Source organism: Corticium candelabrum, chromosome 13 (genome assembly GCF_963422355.1).
Source record: "Corticium candelabrum chromosome 13, ooCorCand1.1, whole genome shotgun sequence".
Lineage (NCBI taxonomy): Eukaryota > Metazoa > Porifera > Homoscleromorpha > Homosclerophorida > Plakinidae > Corticium > Corticium candelabrum.
Window position 1 is genome coordinate 2,623,105 of NC_085097.1, and position 16,708 is coordinate 2,639,812.

The 16,708-nt window shown below is 40.8% G+C and overlaps 1 protein-coding gene and 1 long non-coding RNA gene across 2 annotated transcripts; both read left to right on the plus strand.

The window, feature by feature from the left end:
- The first annotated feature begins 192 nt into the window (after nucleotides 1-192).
- LOC134188826 (uncharacterized) lies at nucleotides 193-1,471 on the plus strand. The gene is made up of 2 exons (XR_009971391.1): nucleotides 193-303; nucleotides 370-1,471. It is a non-coding gene; the product is annotated as an uncharacterized LOC134188826 (long non-coding RNA).
- Nucleotides 1,472-2,923: 1,452 nt separating this feature from the next.
- On the plus strand, nucleotides 2,924-16,572 carry LOC134188494 (uncharacterized). The gene is made up of 17 exons (XM_062656656.1): nucleotides 2,924-2,986; nucleotides 3,096-3,140; nucleotides 7,650-7,972; nucleotides 8,044-8,139; nucleotides 8,244-8,301; nucleotides 8,361-8,518; nucleotides 8,582-8,707; nucleotides 8,785-8,942; nucleotides 9,130-9,224; nucleotides 13,132-13,206; nucleotides 13,364-13,405; nucleotides 15,083-15,408; nucleotides 15,487-15,582; nucleotides 15,722-15,779; nucleotides 15,846-16,003; nucleotides 16,066-16,191; nucleotides 16,276-16,572. Exons 1-17 carry the CDS (start codon nucleotides 2,938-2,940, stop codon nucleotides 16,387-16,389), a joined length of 2,103 nt encoding a protein of 700 aa, XP_062512640.1. The 5' UTR covers nucleotides 2,924-2,937; the 3' UTR covers nucleotides 16,390-16,572.
- The last annotated feature ends 136 nt before the right edge of the window (nucleotides 16,573-16,708 follow it).

Sequence of the window (16,708 nt, forward strand, 5' to 3'; positions counted from 1 at the left end):
AGGCGGGACTAAACGCACTTTTGACTGGATTTGGCGCGGATACGTGAAGGACGGGCTTATGGCACGTGCAGAAAACAGCGTATACGGGACGTTTATCCGGGTACTAAAGAAAGTGGGCCCCAAAAAAATTCGCCGGGTGCACAAATCCCCGGAACACCGGCCGGGAGACCTTTTCACAGGGCGTGGCACTAACTACGTCATCGCCTACTGCTGGCCGATCTGGTTCTCTTTTGATGCATTGGCGTTTGTTAACCGCGTGAGTCTAGAGCCGAAGCAACAATTTTTCTTTCCGAACTTTAACCGGTACGTATAGCGATGCATCGAATCAGGTGAGGCCTGATTAGGACTCGGCTCTTGTGTGTTTTGCAGTGATGAACAACCTCTTTCTGATCTCTTTCGTGACTCTACCGCGTCATTTTGAGTGATGATGTAACACTGAGACTTGACAGACGTCAAATGTGGGTACAAACGTGCGTACGTAATCTATGATGCGTGTTCTGTGTGCTACGCACTTAGCAAATGGTTTGGTTTGTACCTCCTGAATACTTCCTAGAAAGTGCGGCGTTTAGGGAATGACTGACGTCAAGAGGAAGTCTTTAGACAAGTCTGGTGGTACTGAGAGGTAAGAAGAGAATGCTTGATTAATATTTCATCTTGATATAACGTCCTCAGCTGTACGTGGCTGTCATATAAATGAACCAGTAACTCAGTGTTACTGTACTGTGTTTTACCTTTTGGAGTGTGTAGTTGCCATGCCATCATGGTTATTTGCTGTGTTCCTGGATGTACCAATGTATCTGCAAAGGGGAAATATTTGAAGTTTCACATGGAAATTTTTGTCACATGGATAAACTTTATTGCCATTTGAATGACGTTGACTGGTGGTTGCCAAGGGATACTCTACATCAAAGTCTACCACAGTCATTTAGAAAGACTTTCCTAAAAAAGACCTGCATCATTGATGCAACAGAACTATTTACAGAACATCATTCAGATAGAGGTTTGCAATCAGCTTCTTTCTCCAGATACAAACACCACCACACTGTGAAAGCATTGGTTGCAATATCGCCATGTGGTCATGTTATGCTTGTGTCGCAACCTATTTACTGGTGCAATAACAGACAGGGACTTACCAAGCAGTCTGGTTTCTCAATAAATTTGTGCCTGGAGATCAAGTCATGGCAAACAAAGGGTTTGTTATTGCTGACATTCTCATGGACATTGGGCATCTCGTGTGCTACCTCCTTTTCTAGAAGGAGGAGGTCTGTTTACTGAGGAGCAAGTCATTAATTAATTAAATGCCAACAAGTGGCTTCTCTTAGAATCGACATAGAGGGGTGATCAGACGGATAACGAACCATAGCATTTTGCAATGTATAAATAACTCTTAGTTCAAGCATGGATCTTTTGTATAAGGTATTTACTGTTTGTTCATATCTAACAAATTTGCATCCACCTCTTGTATAGAGAATGTTGCCACGAGTCAGTGTGCATTGCAATTACATCTTCATACCATATTTCATGTCAACCAGCTTCCTAGATTTAATTTTTGTACATTAAATTAGTAGTAATTAGTGTCATTGATATCAATTTTAGTTTGTAAAGGTCAATATATATTGGCTCTTGTTATCATTCTGTACTCTTGTGTATAATGCTCCAGGATACACTACCACTTGCTGTTCAATTTCATTTTCATTGTGTACACCATTTTTAATAGTAATACTCAATTATATTACCACAACATTAATTAATTGTATTAATTAACAGAACTTTATCTACTTGCTACCTAAGGTCCTTTCATTCCCTAAACGCCGCACGTACTAGGAAGTATTCAGGAGATACAAACCAAACCATTTAGTAAGTGCGTACCACACAGAACACGCATCTTATATTACGTACGCACGTTTGTACCCGCATTTGACGTCTGTCAAGTCTCAATGTTACATCAGCACTCAAAATGACGCGGTAGAGTCACGAAAGAGATCAGAAAGAGATTGTTCATCACTGAAAAATACGCAAAACACACAAGAGCCGAGTCCTAATGAGGCCTCACCTGATTCGATGCATCGCTGTACGCACTGGTTAAAGTTCGGAAAGAAAAATTTTTCCTTTGGCTCTAGACTCACGCGGTTAACAAACGCCAATGCATCAAAAGCGAACCAGATCGGCGCGCGGTAGGCGATGACGTCGATAGTGCCCCGCCCTGTAAAAAGATCTAATCAATATCGGTACCATACGGTGTTGACAGCCTTCAATTCTACAGCGACAGTTTGGGAAGAACTCGGTTGTTTGAAGATCATTTCAACCGCAATGGTTTCTAGGGTGATCATGGTCTCTACAAGTCTATCTGCAATATTTTTAAAGTACTGTACTTATTGTAGATGCTGTACTAAACGTGTATATCTCAAATTTAATTAATACTGTCTTAAAAGCTTTAGCACAGAATTAGTACATTTCTATTGTATTGATGTTAATCCAAAGTAGACGTGGCGTCAGGGTAGAGGCCTTACTGTACACTTGAAAGTTTCCGACATACCTGGTTGCTAAGTTATGCTCTTTTTAAGACACTACCTAGGCAAACGCCAGTGGGGCGTCCTAAGTTAATGCAATTTACTAAATTTAATCTGTTTTTTATTGTACTCTGGTCAATGCTAAGTATTGGTGTTTAGTTGTACATGGTAACTTGGTGTTATTGTTTTGCAATCGTGTGCATTTCGAATTGGTAGTCTCACTGGAGACTATGTTGAATTGCTGTGAGGCAAGTGCTTCTTCTTCTTTTCATGATCTAGACATGTAGAACGGGCGCTACTAAAGTACAGCCGGTTCCCGTCACGTGCAGGAACTTAATTAGCAAAACGTCTCACATGAGCAGATGCAAATTAGCGACAGCCAGATTGCTTACCAGGCGATAATACCATTCCTCGTCAGCTAACAGCTATGGGCGGTTTCCTTGTCGTATCTCTGCTGCTAGCAGTGCTCACCAAAGGTAATTCTGAAAGGCTGACACCAGAGTGTTGTGCTTGACACCTCTTTAGACCTCACGCTCTGCATGCAAGAGGTAGACGTGTACTGGAAATGTGTCTCGTTTGTTTCAGAAACCGAAGCGAGAGCAGGCTGGTCTTATCCGAAGAATAGTCAAGGTAAGACTCGAGAGGTAGATGGCCTGAACTACAGTACTGTCGACGTGCTGTAGTAACCGAGATGTAGCTCTAGAGAGTACAATGAATCTCAAATTCCAGAGCGCCTTTGTATATTCCAAGGTTTAGATGTGTGTCCTCTGTATTGATTCAATCTGATCGATCTGCATAGTTTTGATAGTAGAGTATATTCAAGCGGTTCAGGTTGCTTGTCTGTGTTTGTTGTCTTCGGGTTGGTCTCCTTGTGTACATATTGTCTAGCTAGCCCATACGTACCTCCAATTTGCGCGTGAATCGCTAACTATAAGATCGAGCATGTGACCCAAAAAAGTAACTGTTTGAAATGTAAGATTTCTAGACTGGCGTCAATCGGGTAGTCTCCTCCTATTTCTAAGGTTGCTACATTAGTAGGAATTATGCAGTAAGACCACTTGTGTATGCTCTCATCTGAAGTATATTTAGACTTTGTTACGTGGGCCAAGCGAGTGCAAGCCCGAGGAAGTGAGAAGCGCGGGTGGGTGAGTGGGAGAATCTAGGTATTGTGTTTGAGGCAGACAGCCAAAGATGTTTAGTGTGAAATTAAGGCGTGGTTTATCTTGTTGGCTACGCCCATCCACGGTCTACCACAATCCAGTCACCGTACAGTATATTTAGTAGGATCTCGCGCGAGTTAGACACGTCAAACGGAGATAACCACGATCCTGCTTGAGTTTGTTGTCGTATTTTGATACTTGTGTAGGACCGTAGCCGGCAGTTTGGAAGTGGTCTTGTTGAAAATTTGCATGTAGGCACGCTCAAACGCTCATGTGCAGACAGACACAAACGATAATTTTTTTCTCGTGTTACGTACTGTCTAGAGTGACAGCATGCAACGTCTTGAGCATTGATGTGTTGAGCGTCATGACGTCTTAGTGAAAAGGCAGATAGCAACCATGCATTGGGTCTGTACAGAGTAAAATGCAGCACAGGCGTAATTCCTAGACTCCCAAAAAAGTCTCGTATGAACACAAAGTTTATAGGGTGATGATCAAGGCACTAGAGGGAGGTGACAGAAGTAAGTCACCATCTGTTTCCACTTACTATCTGCTATGAACAGGTCTATAGCTGTATGTCTTCTGATTGATATGAGGCTGTCTCAGAGTGATTCAATAAAGACTTATCTAATCAGCTATGTCCTATTCTGGAAGTTCCGTGAAAGTAAACATTGAAAAATGGTCCGGACAGGATGCTACCTGCTTGTTCTGTAGCAAGCCTCACTGGTTATCAAGAAATGCTCACATAATATGGCACTGATAAGGTTCACACGGTTCTGTGGTCTGATTCAACTGCAGGAGCACATGCATACAGACTCAAGCAGGTTATCGTACTGGCAGGGAAAGCTATGTTTTGCTTGTTGTAGTTCAAAGTTGAAACAGTGGAAGGACTTTACTAACTGAAAACGGTAGTGAGCAATGCAATTGCTTTGTTGATATCCCATAGGCAGAGAGATCAGGCACACAAAGCTATTGAAAGCCCTCCTTAGTCTTACGTAGTCAGCCCCTCCCCCTTTTCTATATCCCAATGTGGAAAAGAGGGAGAAGCTTACTACACCAGACTACTCTCCTACAGAACGGAGAATGTCAGGTAATTCCTGGAGGCGTGCAGTACAGTGTAGTGCCATCGTCACGTGATGTCAGACTTGACGACTTGCTCCGCCTTCTGCATAACATATCACCAAATAAATAATGAAAATTATTTATGATTACGTCATAGGATTCTGCTACAATGTCATTTGGCTGCGTTCTTGTCTGTATTCCAGCTGCTAACCCTTTGTGATGATCTCTGTATCCTTAGAAACTGCTAGATCTGGCATTTCTGATTATGAATTCATACAAAATGCCAGAGATTGTGAGAACACACCAGCTCTACTTTCTGAGCAAGATACATAAGAAGCCATTAGTATACCGACCCATTGTGTCATGCAGCTCTGGGACGACCGAGTTCGTCGACTACCTACTAAAGCCCATCATACTCGAACAGGAACCAATGGTCATCCCATTATTTAAGCCCTTTCTACAAAGACATTCGGATACAACCGTTGAACGTAGGCCTTTAGTAAGCAAATAAAATGTGGTCCGGCCTAACGTGCGCTAACAAACATGTGTAAAGTAGCCTTGTATTTCAGCTGGGTTGGGGAGCTGCAAAAGTTGGTCTGAAAGCTTGAAACTACTTGGATCTAGTCAAAAATTGTAAAATGTAGAGTTTGAGTGTATGTGATCAATACGTAAGCTTTTATTTTACTAAATAAATTACTTATCTACAACGGAAATAGATGAAATAGGTCTCTGTTGAAGAGCTGATCCGGAGCCAGCATGGTTTCCTAAATTTCAGCAGTAACAGTGTTTTATTCCTGTTGAATTTTATAGACCCACAAAGATATTCAAGTAGGAACTTTGTAACGCATCAGTACTGTAGTTCTGGAAATGTTGTTGTGGCCATGCTTGTTTGCTACTTTATCAGATATCGTCAATATTGTAAATTATCTGCAGCTTTCTGCCCAGGATTTTTGGGAGTGGTGGCTGGGTATCATGCATTAATTAAGGGCAGGGTTCAAAATATGAATACTCATACTATTACATAAAATGAATCCCAAGTACAATACTGTAGATTGGTGTGTTTACTAGCCAATGTTCATCCAACGTTACTGCAAATTCCTAGTTAGGTATTAATGTAATGTCAAACATAATAATCTGGGAAAGGGTCTCAACAGTGATATTAATGACTTGTTTACTTCTGGAATCTCTGACCTAGAAACTAGTGAAAGTTTGGCGACCAACCGTTCCTCTAGGTGGCCAAACTGGCGACCAGATTCAAACACATTATTTGAACCCTGTAAGGGGCTTCGTTATTTCAGATATCCAGGAAGGAAGTAGAGCAAACTCTTGCATTCATGATCATGCACTGTTGTAAAACAGACAAGAAAGCGCCAAACAGATGTATCGCACTGTTGATGGTCCACGATCTGAAAGACTAACAGAAAGCTGCAACTTTTGTCAACAGTTGTGGAACTATGTTATATGAACTATACTAAATGACATGATTAGGCATCTGCTATCCATGCAACAGCTTCAGGTTTTGTGCAGCCAGTGTGTCTGTCTAGCAAAAAACCTGAAGACTTTGACTGGCTCTGTCGCAGGACGTCTATGATATTGCTTTGCTCATCACTGACATGCAGACTTCTGTGTTAGATCTTACACCACCTTAGTGCCCCGGTCTACAATTGTATCATAGCAGGATGGGTCTGCAGACTTAACACGGTGTCAACAAAGTGCTCACTTTGCAACAAACTGCTCAAGCACCTTCCAATGCTCATTAGCTTGGAGCAAGTGAAAGTCTAGCTGAAATATATAGTGGTGGTCAGAACATGTGGAGTGATGGTCAGTGATTGTCAAGTGATGGTGAGGGGCCTTGACCACAGTGTGCAGAACCCTTCTTCTACATTGACTTAGTTACTGCAGTATAGTGCTTTTTTGGAGTGTTGGACTATTAGCTTGCAGTAATATTTACGTTAGCAGTATACATATTATATACTGCATGTATTGCCATTTACATTTTGTGGCACTTCAATGCAGCAGAGGAGGTAGATCGCTAGCGTTCTTTAAAACCACGCCCACAAATTTCTTAGTTTGTACCGCAGTCTGTAAAAAAATTATTCCTAAATGAACATCCTATCACTTATTTGTAGTATAATCACAGCGTTCAGAATGTTTGAAGTACATTATAGCGATGTAGAAACGGTTCTACTGCATTCCACCTTTGTTCAGTCTGTAATGTTATCGATTTCATAATGGTTCCCTTAGAATGTGTACAAAGAACAAAGATGTATCGCTATACTACAAATACATAAAAAGATGCTGGAAGATACTGGGCTGCTGTTGGCATCAAGGATGAATATTGTACTAGCGCGCGTGACCTTCCACGCCTATACATTATCGTTCGTCAACAAGTTGCCAGTAGCCAGGGAAGGTTGTCCAGCTCTGATGGCTTTAAAGACAGTATCACTAATCAAGGTGTATCAATCAGTGTCTAGAGACTTTCTTGTCCATTTCTTTGTGGTTCTTTTATCACAGGCAGTAGTCGTGGAGACCAGATGATCTATTAATACTATCTGTATGTATGTATGTATATATATATATATATATATATATATATATATATATATATATATACAGTCATGTATACTCACCACAAAATCATACTATTACATAATGTTATTTATTGTGATGTTTATGTGAGCATTAGACATGCATTATTGACTCATTTCTGCTTGTCGACGGTTGATTTGGTTTGATAGAATCATGCTGTCATTTCAAACATAGATGAATGTCAAAGTTTTAAGTTAATTATATTAACTTGCTAATGGATTTCATGTGCATGGCTTTAACTCATATGTGACTACCATACTATTGGCAATTAATTCCTAGCAAACTTTAAATAATTAATGTTTTACTTTTTTATTATTTATAAATTTAGGCAATGATTCGGATTGGAAGCATTTGTACCCTCTCTGTGAGGGCCAAAAGCAATCTCCAGTCGACATAAACGTTGATGCTGCTGTGCTGAAAACAGATTTGAGTGAGCTGATGTTTAATGGTTACAGTTCTCTGCAAAATGGCACCATGAAGAACACGGGCCATTCTCTTCAGTATAATCCAAAGGGTAGTAACAGACCAATGCTTCAAGGTGGACCTCTAGGTGGATCAACATACACTCTGGAGCAATTCCACTTTCATTTTGGATCCAAAGATTTGACGGGTTCAGAACATACAATTGATGGATTCCAGTACGCAGCTGAGGTAAACGATTGAGTAATTTTGTTATTATTGTTGTGATTTGTGATACTACAATTGCGTACGTTCATGATTAGGTACATTTTGTCCATTACAATTCAGGCAAGTATCCATCATTCACTAGAGCTGTCAATGAATCAGATGGTCTTGCTGTAGTTGGAGTATTTTTTGAGGTTTGCATATCGCAATTCAAATTTTTATGATTAATTATCTATTAAACTATATAGCTGCTATATGTAAATATGTGCACTAGTAAATTTATTAATTTTATGTGTAGGTTGGAGATGCAAATCCACAATTGGATCTCTTACATATTGATCGAATGCTTTACAAAGGCATCTTTTTGTGTGCTTATCAATACATTTTGTGATTACAAGTTTTCTTTTGTTTCCAGACAATGATAGTGATGTGTCGCTACTAAAGTTGCAAGATCTACTTCCAGGCAACCAAAGAGATTACTACTCCTATTCGGGATCGTTGACCACACCCCCATGTTACGAATCTGTGAAGTGGATTGTAATGAAAGATGCATCTTCTATGTCATCCGACCAAGTACTGTACCTTGCGCATGAATATGTTTTATTGTTTTCTTTTTACTCTGGCAAATTTACGCAGATGGCACATTTTAGAAGTACTTTGTCAACAGATCACTCTGATAACATTGGAGACGTCATGGCTGACAACTACCGTGTGGTGCAACCACTCAATGGAAGACAAGTTGTGCGAAACTTTGAGAAAGAGGTATTGTATACTATGTTGGCATGTATCCGGTGCTTGCAGAGCTGAAGAATGTCTGTTACCTTGTACTCAATTTGTAGACGCCCACTGTGAAACAAGCCACGCCTACTGTGAAACAAGCCACGCCTACTGTGAAACAAGCCACGCCCACGTCTCCATCGAGAGACTTTTCAGTGATTGCTCTGATCTATGTGCAATTGCTGTCAGTTGCTTTGGTACTGCTGCTGCTAAATCTTTAGTTCTCACTCCTATGTTGTCAAGTGTTGAGACACAGAGACAGTGATTGCTTGGGCGTTGGTTTGGATAGAGTTAGCTAATTGAGAATGGATGGATTGAGTGATTATGTAATTGCTAATAATATTACCTAGCTTGCATGAGTGCAGTTTGCTATAACATTTAGCTTATTTGTTGATTGTTAATTGTAGTAAGATATTGGTTGGCATGCAGAAAGAATATGCAATGATGGTTGTGTTTTTTTGGCTCTTTACTAATGTACACAAATACGTGCACTTCAATGCGTGTACTTTATAAATGTCGTCGTCTTCATCTGACTTTGCGCACATTTTATTAATTTTTTCTGGACCGCATGGCTAAAAGAGGCTGCGAGAAACTCTAAGCTCGCAACATGGGCGGAATATTATTTCCACACGATTTTAGAAAATGGCTGCAGCTCGTCATGGTTAGGAAAATATAGATAATTATTAGTTATTAATTAGTAAGTTAATTAATAGAAACAAGCCGTTGCTTCTTCATTAGATGAATATCTGCTTTTACAGTCGCCATTATTTTATGCGGAAATGAGACTCAAATATCATAGTGACGTCCTTAAAAGCTCCAATGTCCATTTCATTGCTTGAATGTACGGTAGTGTGTATGCATGGACAGTGTGCCGTGCCAGACAGGGTGCGGTAGTGTACACCGGTATGCAGACTAGTAATCGAATGAGTACGATCAACAGGTAATCTTTTTAAAAATTAGATAATTAGCATTACTGAGCACCCTATTTAATTAATGCAAATTCAATCAGTTCAATTCTTGGTTGAGCAGCACCTTGTCTTTGAGAAGGTTTTACTCATAACGAAAGATTTATCTAACTTGTCATAACTTATCATAAGTATTAATTAACATATTCAAAGTACTCAAACTTGGCTGCTGTAGATTTGTTGATACCATAAAGGGCATTCTAAGGACTCGTACATGCATGTACTGCATCTATGTCGAAAAAAACAGTCTTAGAATCTGTTAAAGTCTCTAGAGACCACTTTGCAGATTGCATCAACCTACCCGTTTAGTGTGGAGCTACAGAATTTCCGTCCACAACCTCAACCAACGACTTAATTTAATTAATTAAACAAGCTGTTGAGAAACAGTTTCAGATGACAAGAGAGTTGCCGACTATGAGATCGTCCAAGCTAATCACAGACAAAATAAGGACTGTGACGACAGCAGCCATTGTAGATGATTACTTTTGGCTGTATAACCCAGCAGCATATACATACCTAGGGGATTATCTTCGAATCTTGCTAAGCGATACACTGAACCATTCAATGTTAAAGAAGTTCATGGTAGCACTAATGTCTCTATCAGACGACACAGAGGAGAACGTGCTGAGCGAATTTAGGTCAACAGAGTGAGTCCGTGTTACCGAAGAATGCAGAGTCAAACACCAAGAATGTTCTACAAGAAACAACCACACACCCGGACGAGCTTAATTTTCCTGATCAACGTCGTCCATCACCTACATTGCCCGAGGTGGACATCCGTCATCACATCGACGAGGAAGAAGCAGTCTTTGTAAGAGCCAACGGCGATGTGGTTTACGATAATGTTCAACCTGTTCCAGTCTCTCCAGTACAACCGACGGTACCACCTGCACCTAGCTCGGGCTGCTAGTCGTGTTGGTCGCCGACTTGTTCCATCAGTCTGCCTGGATGAGAGCCCGGGAATACAACGTTGGATATTACCGACTCGAATGTCGTGGTAGGTTTACTTGTTTTTCGTACTCTTCTTGAGCCGTGCTAGAAGACGTGAGGACCTGTCTTCATTCGTAAAGAGAGAGGAATGTAGCGCAAGTAATTAGATGTATGTTTACGTTAGCACTGATTTCTAGAGCACGACATCATGATTGTTGTCTAGATATACTATTACACTTGCTAGATTATCTAGTCTGCCTTGAGTAGAGCTATACGCGTATAGCAATAGGATAGAGTTGTTCTACTGCGTTATCTGAGAACTGCATCTGCTGCAGGCACTACTACACAGTAAAGAGTGCTACATATATGCTAAATCATCTTTAGCCAGTTAGCTACGGAGGCTTTTGTAGACCTGCTCAATTAATGTTCTGAATTGTATTAATACTGTAGGTGCATGTATCGACAGCATCATGTCAACGTTCGTTTTCAAATGTGAAAATACTGAAGACTTTGTACTCTAGGGCTTTCAGAGATATAACATAGCCTAAAGTGTATAGCCATAACAAAAAGAAAAGTAGATCTGGAAGCAGCTGCAGACGTGCAGGTTTGCCGCAGTAGACAAAGCAAGACAATTCTGTCTAACAAATAAAAAGGTAGATGGTAAAATATAAAGTGGAAATACAGAGTTGAGAAAAGTTTCTAGTGTGCCCCAATTGCAAATCTTGGACTCTGGCTACGCCAATGACACACAATTCTCGCTGCAGCCCTGATATTCTGTCTCGAATTGATGGGACTCACAATTGATTGGTTTGATCGCCATGGAGGCGCTCTCGGATCGATGACGTGACTTGGAATAATTAAGTTCGGTATTTTTAATTTCCGCTTTGGCTGTAGGAAACAAACCTTACTAAATTTCTTCATTTCTACGGTATTTCTGCACATTTAGCTGCAGATCTTATTAGAATATTTTGGTACCATGTGCCTTTGTGCAGTGACATTAGGAATATGGTAGAAGTCGTGAAATTCCCATAGAGATATCTCAGACAAAGGATGACATTACAGTCAATTAATGAAAGTCTGCAGCTGCCAGCATGTGCAAACTGATGTATGAGGGCAGTTGCTACTGACGATTTACTTCCTACTGACAATTTGCCTCTAGAGGAAGCAACCACATCATAGTCAGAAATTAGCCTCGTCTCCAGACTCTCTCGCGCTAGTCTTGTCCGGTGCCCGTATGACAATTCCAGGCGCGAGAGAGTCTGATATCATCCCGCCTACTTCCTGTCATGTCTCCTTGCTAACTGCTATAAGTGGAGCACTAAGTGTCACCTCCAACGTCATCAAGTGTCCCGTAACTTCAAATCAAATTAGAGTTAGAACTCTAAAGTAATCCAATAAACGTACCACCGGGATGCTATGACCATTGTTTGGTGTTTGTGGCATATCCAGGACTTGCAGACAACTAAGGCATGTTGAAAAAGTAGGTTAGTCTATGGAGTTTTGGTAACGGGTGTCGTGTATATGTAGTCTGAGCTCTACAATTGGTGGAGTGATGACCTTCTACGTAGTTCACATGCGGCCATTAGCGTTTGCGCGCATGCAGACTAGACTCTGTAGCAAAAAGCGCGCAATGACAAGGAAAGGGGTTGATCTTGACATGAAACTAGCGTCTACCCTTCGAGAAGTCTTCAAGTATGCAAACAAATACATCTTTTCGCGAAAGAATAGCCCTGGAAGCTTCAAGTTGACCCTCCAGACTGTAGTTCATGTCAAGATCAACCCCTTTCCTTGTCATCGCGTGCTTTTTGCTACAGAGTCTAGTCTGTGCGCAAACGCTAATGGCCGCATGTGAACTACGTAGAAGGTCATCGCTCCGCCAATTGTAGATCTCAGACTACAAGCTACAAGCCTATACACGACCCCTGTCACCAACACTCCATAGACTTACTTTTCAACATGCTCTAGTTGTCTGCAAGTCCTGGATATGCCACAAACACCAAACAATGGTCATAGCATCCGGTGTGGTACGCTTATTGAACAGTTGATGACGTTACGGAAATACGGTAGTAATCATAAATTGCCAGTAGTCTGACCGGCTTCACTCCAGAAGGAAATAGAGAAACCTGACAATTGCCAATGTGTACAAACACAAGGTGTGCCACAGTTCTAATTCACGCATGGTCTAAGTCGTTCCGATCGCATCAGCGGTTTTGGCCTCGTTCGTTTCCATCGAACACATACGCCCCGCATGAATTTGTCATGCAAATTTGTGACGACGGTAAATGATTCTTATAAGGAGCTCCATAATTAATTGCTAACAACAGAAACTTGACTTTATTTGAGTTGCGGCGTGGACCGCGATCTTCACGCATGGTTTCGCGGTGACTGACCTCACAGTTTAAGCTTGATTTACATTCGTATTCCTAGTATTGTATGGTTTCGGATTTGTAATTCAAAAGCGGTTGTGATAGGTTCTGTACAATGATCTCATATACGGTCCCGTATGGAACTAAGCAAAGCATTCATCGTCAGCCACATCCATGGGTGATATCCTAGTTAGAGCTCTGCTGCTAGCACTCCTCACCAAAGGTAATTCTGAACTCGGTTGACACCAGGGAGGCCTCAGACTAACCCGATCTTACGCTCTGATTTGAGCAAGCCGTAGACCGTAATTTCTAGCTTGCATGATCATGAGCAACATGCAGCTAGATTTCGACTCAGAAATGTGTCTTTTGTTATTCTTTAGAGACTGAAGCGAAAGCAGACTGGTCTTACCCGAACAACCAAGGTAAGACTCGAGAGATCATCTAGACACGTGTATTATGAAGCCGTTGTGTCTGTGCGTGTGGGTGTTCGAAGCAGGCTCGCGAATGGATCCGGCGGAGAGACGCGATCGAACAGTCGTGTCGTTCGTATGCTCCTTCACATTCAACTGCGCCCATTGGTAGATCATTGCTTTCCTCTCAAAGTGTTATCTACACTTGAAAATCTTTCGACGACATGACCGCAGCATGACTTAATTAGACTTTGACACATAGTTAGACGATCCCCCACGAGAGATGGGTGGCGCTTTACCTTCTAATGTTTACCCTATACTTCCGCCCACGCCAGTCACGAAAACCAGGCTTTAGGATCTCTAGCTCATCGCGGTTTCTATTCGCTGGCTCCCAGCGAAATTTGTTTTCGATTCGAGAAGGCGTACATCAGCAGCACGTATGGCACGCGTCTCTCAGCGTCAGGAGTCATCCTCTCACGGCCGCACACTGGAGCCCTGCGCCGTACCTTCTTCTTTAGGGCCCAGTGTTTCTGGAACTCGCTCTCTTCCTCTTTGAGAACGATTTCAAATAGAGTAGTGTATAGATATCGTCTATGAAACTGTATGCTTGATTAGATTTAGTGTAATTAATAGTGTAAATAGTTTGTTGTAAGCATTGTTCCCGGAAGATCGGCCATTGTGTCGAGGGATTCCCGTCGTAAAATAAAGTCTCAATCAATCAATCAATAAATCAATCAATCAAACGCCGAGTTTTTAGAGACATCTGCCGGCTCTCTTACTACAAGACTTTAGCTAATTAAGTTTGCTGCTAAGTGTGGGGTTAGTGTCAGATGTGTGGGCTTGCTTTTCAATATTCAACACGTGCATGTCATGCCATTTCACACCTACACGCATCTTAATTACCACTTCCATCTTTATGATCAGCGCTGCTCTCTGGCTTCTGCACAACGAATTATTAGGCGGGCGCATCGGATCTCAACCAAATTTTGAATGGTTGTTGCTGATTTCTAGCTGTGTATACGCACGGAGTGTGTCGTTTAATTAAATACCGGCAAGACAACTATATCCGGATCGTTATGACGTTAGTCAAATACGTGAGACGAATTATCCGGGATTTTATGTTGTCTCCGCCCAAATAATCGAAAAATAAGAACGCGAAAATTTTTTGTCAGCCGTCGGTAAAAAAGTTACAATATGATATGACGTTACATACAACATATGACGTCATATAGACATGTAGGCTGTCCTAGTGAGATTCTTGCTTATTGTAGTCAAAAATAATAGATAAAGTTAATCTGTCTAGCTGCAAAATTATGCACTACTATCTGAGCTGGGTCTCCAGGCTCGTGTTTTTTAAAGTTACCCTAGTTAGCGAAACGTCTGATCAGACTGATGCACTTGTATGTTATTCTCAGGGGTAGTATACTGAGATATGCATCACTGACCCATCCTCGAAAGTTGATTTCTTGAGCAAGATACAGAATTTTGTTTGCGTGCTGTCATTTCCGACTCAGGTAAATGTAAAATTTTAAATTAATTAATTATTGTGTTAATTAATTAAATGAGTTGTTGGTGGGTTACTCGCATGCAAACACTTTTGGATGTATGCAAATAGTGTGACTTTCATATTATTGTCTATTAATTTCTAATAAACTTTTAACTAAATTTTTAAATTATTTTTAAATTTAGGCAATGATTCGGACTGGAATCATATCTACCCTCATTGTGGCGGCCAAAATCAATCTCCAATCAATATAAAAATTGATGCTGCTGTGCTGAATACAAATTTGAGTGACCTCGTATTTAGTGGCTACACTTCTCTTCAAAAAAATGGCACCTTGAAAAACACGGGCTATACTATTCAGTACAATCCAAAGGGTAATGACAAACCAACACTTCAAGGCGGACCTTTAGATGGATCAACCTATACTCTTGAGCAATTTCACGTACATTTTGGATCCAGAGATTTGACTGGTTCAGAACATACAATCGATGGATTCCAGTACCCAGCTGAGGTATTTAAAAATTAAGTAGTTTTGTTATTATTATTATTGTAATTTTTGATACTTGAGTTACTTGCTTGTCATGTTTAGATACATTTTGTCCATTACAATTCAGACAAGTATCCATCACTGACTAGAGCTGTCAATGAATCGGATGGTCTTGCTGTAGTTGGAGTATTTATTGAGGTATTTCTATCAAAATTTGCATGTCACATTCAGACGTTTTTACGACAAACTAAACTTAAACGACTATAAAGCTGCAATCACAAATAGGTAAAATGTCTGCACTACTTGTAAATTAATGAATTTTGATTTTTTTCTTTAGGTTGGAGATGGAAATCCTCATTTAGATGAATTCCCTATTGAGGAAGTGCTCTACAAAGGCATCATCTTTGATTGTGTACCTAGCTAAACGTTTGTAATTACTTCTTTTCTTCTGTAATTTCCAGACAATGTTACTGACGTGCCGCTACTACTGTTGGAAGGTCTACTTCCAAGCAACCAAAGAGATTACTACTCTTATTCGGGATCGTTGACTACGCCCCCGTGTTACGAATCTGTGAAGTGGATTGTAATGAAAGATGCTTTCTCCATTTCACCAGCTCAAGTATATTGCACGTGATTATGTTTCAGTTTTGATTTCTTTTCACTCTGGCTAAATATACGCAGATGGCAGCGTTTAGAAGTACTGTGACAACTGCTCACAATGCTAGCACTGGGGACGGGTTGGCTGACAACTACCGTTCCGTACAACCACTCAACGGAAGACAAGTTGTGCGAAATTTTGAAAAGGAGGTATGCTATACTGTGTATTGGCATGCATTCTGTACTTTCAACGTGAGGCTCGGGTACTAGACTTTGTCATGCTCTTTTTTGTAGGAGAAAACCACACCCACAACTTCTGCAGCAACGTCTATCCAGTCGAGGGAAATTATTGTATTGGTTGCTCTGATGTATGTGCAATTGCTGTTCGTTGCCTTGTGCTGCTGCTAAATTGTCAGATCTAACTAAAAGTACGTTGTCTGTCAATTGCAAGTGTAGAGACAGTGTTTGTGGTGTTAGTTTGTTTGAGCTATCTAGCTAGTTGAGAATGGATGGATCGAGTGGTAATAGATTGAGATAGATTTCGACTATAACAATGAACAAATTTCCTGACAACTAGACTAAAAAGCTATTTCTGACCTAAAGTGTCCTCCAGTTTGCTCTAGTAGACATCTAGCAGATTGGTTTTCTCCTCGTAAATAAGACCGACTTGACACTCGAGTATGCAACATTTGTTGTGTTTTTGGTTGTAAGTTCAAATTCGTCTACA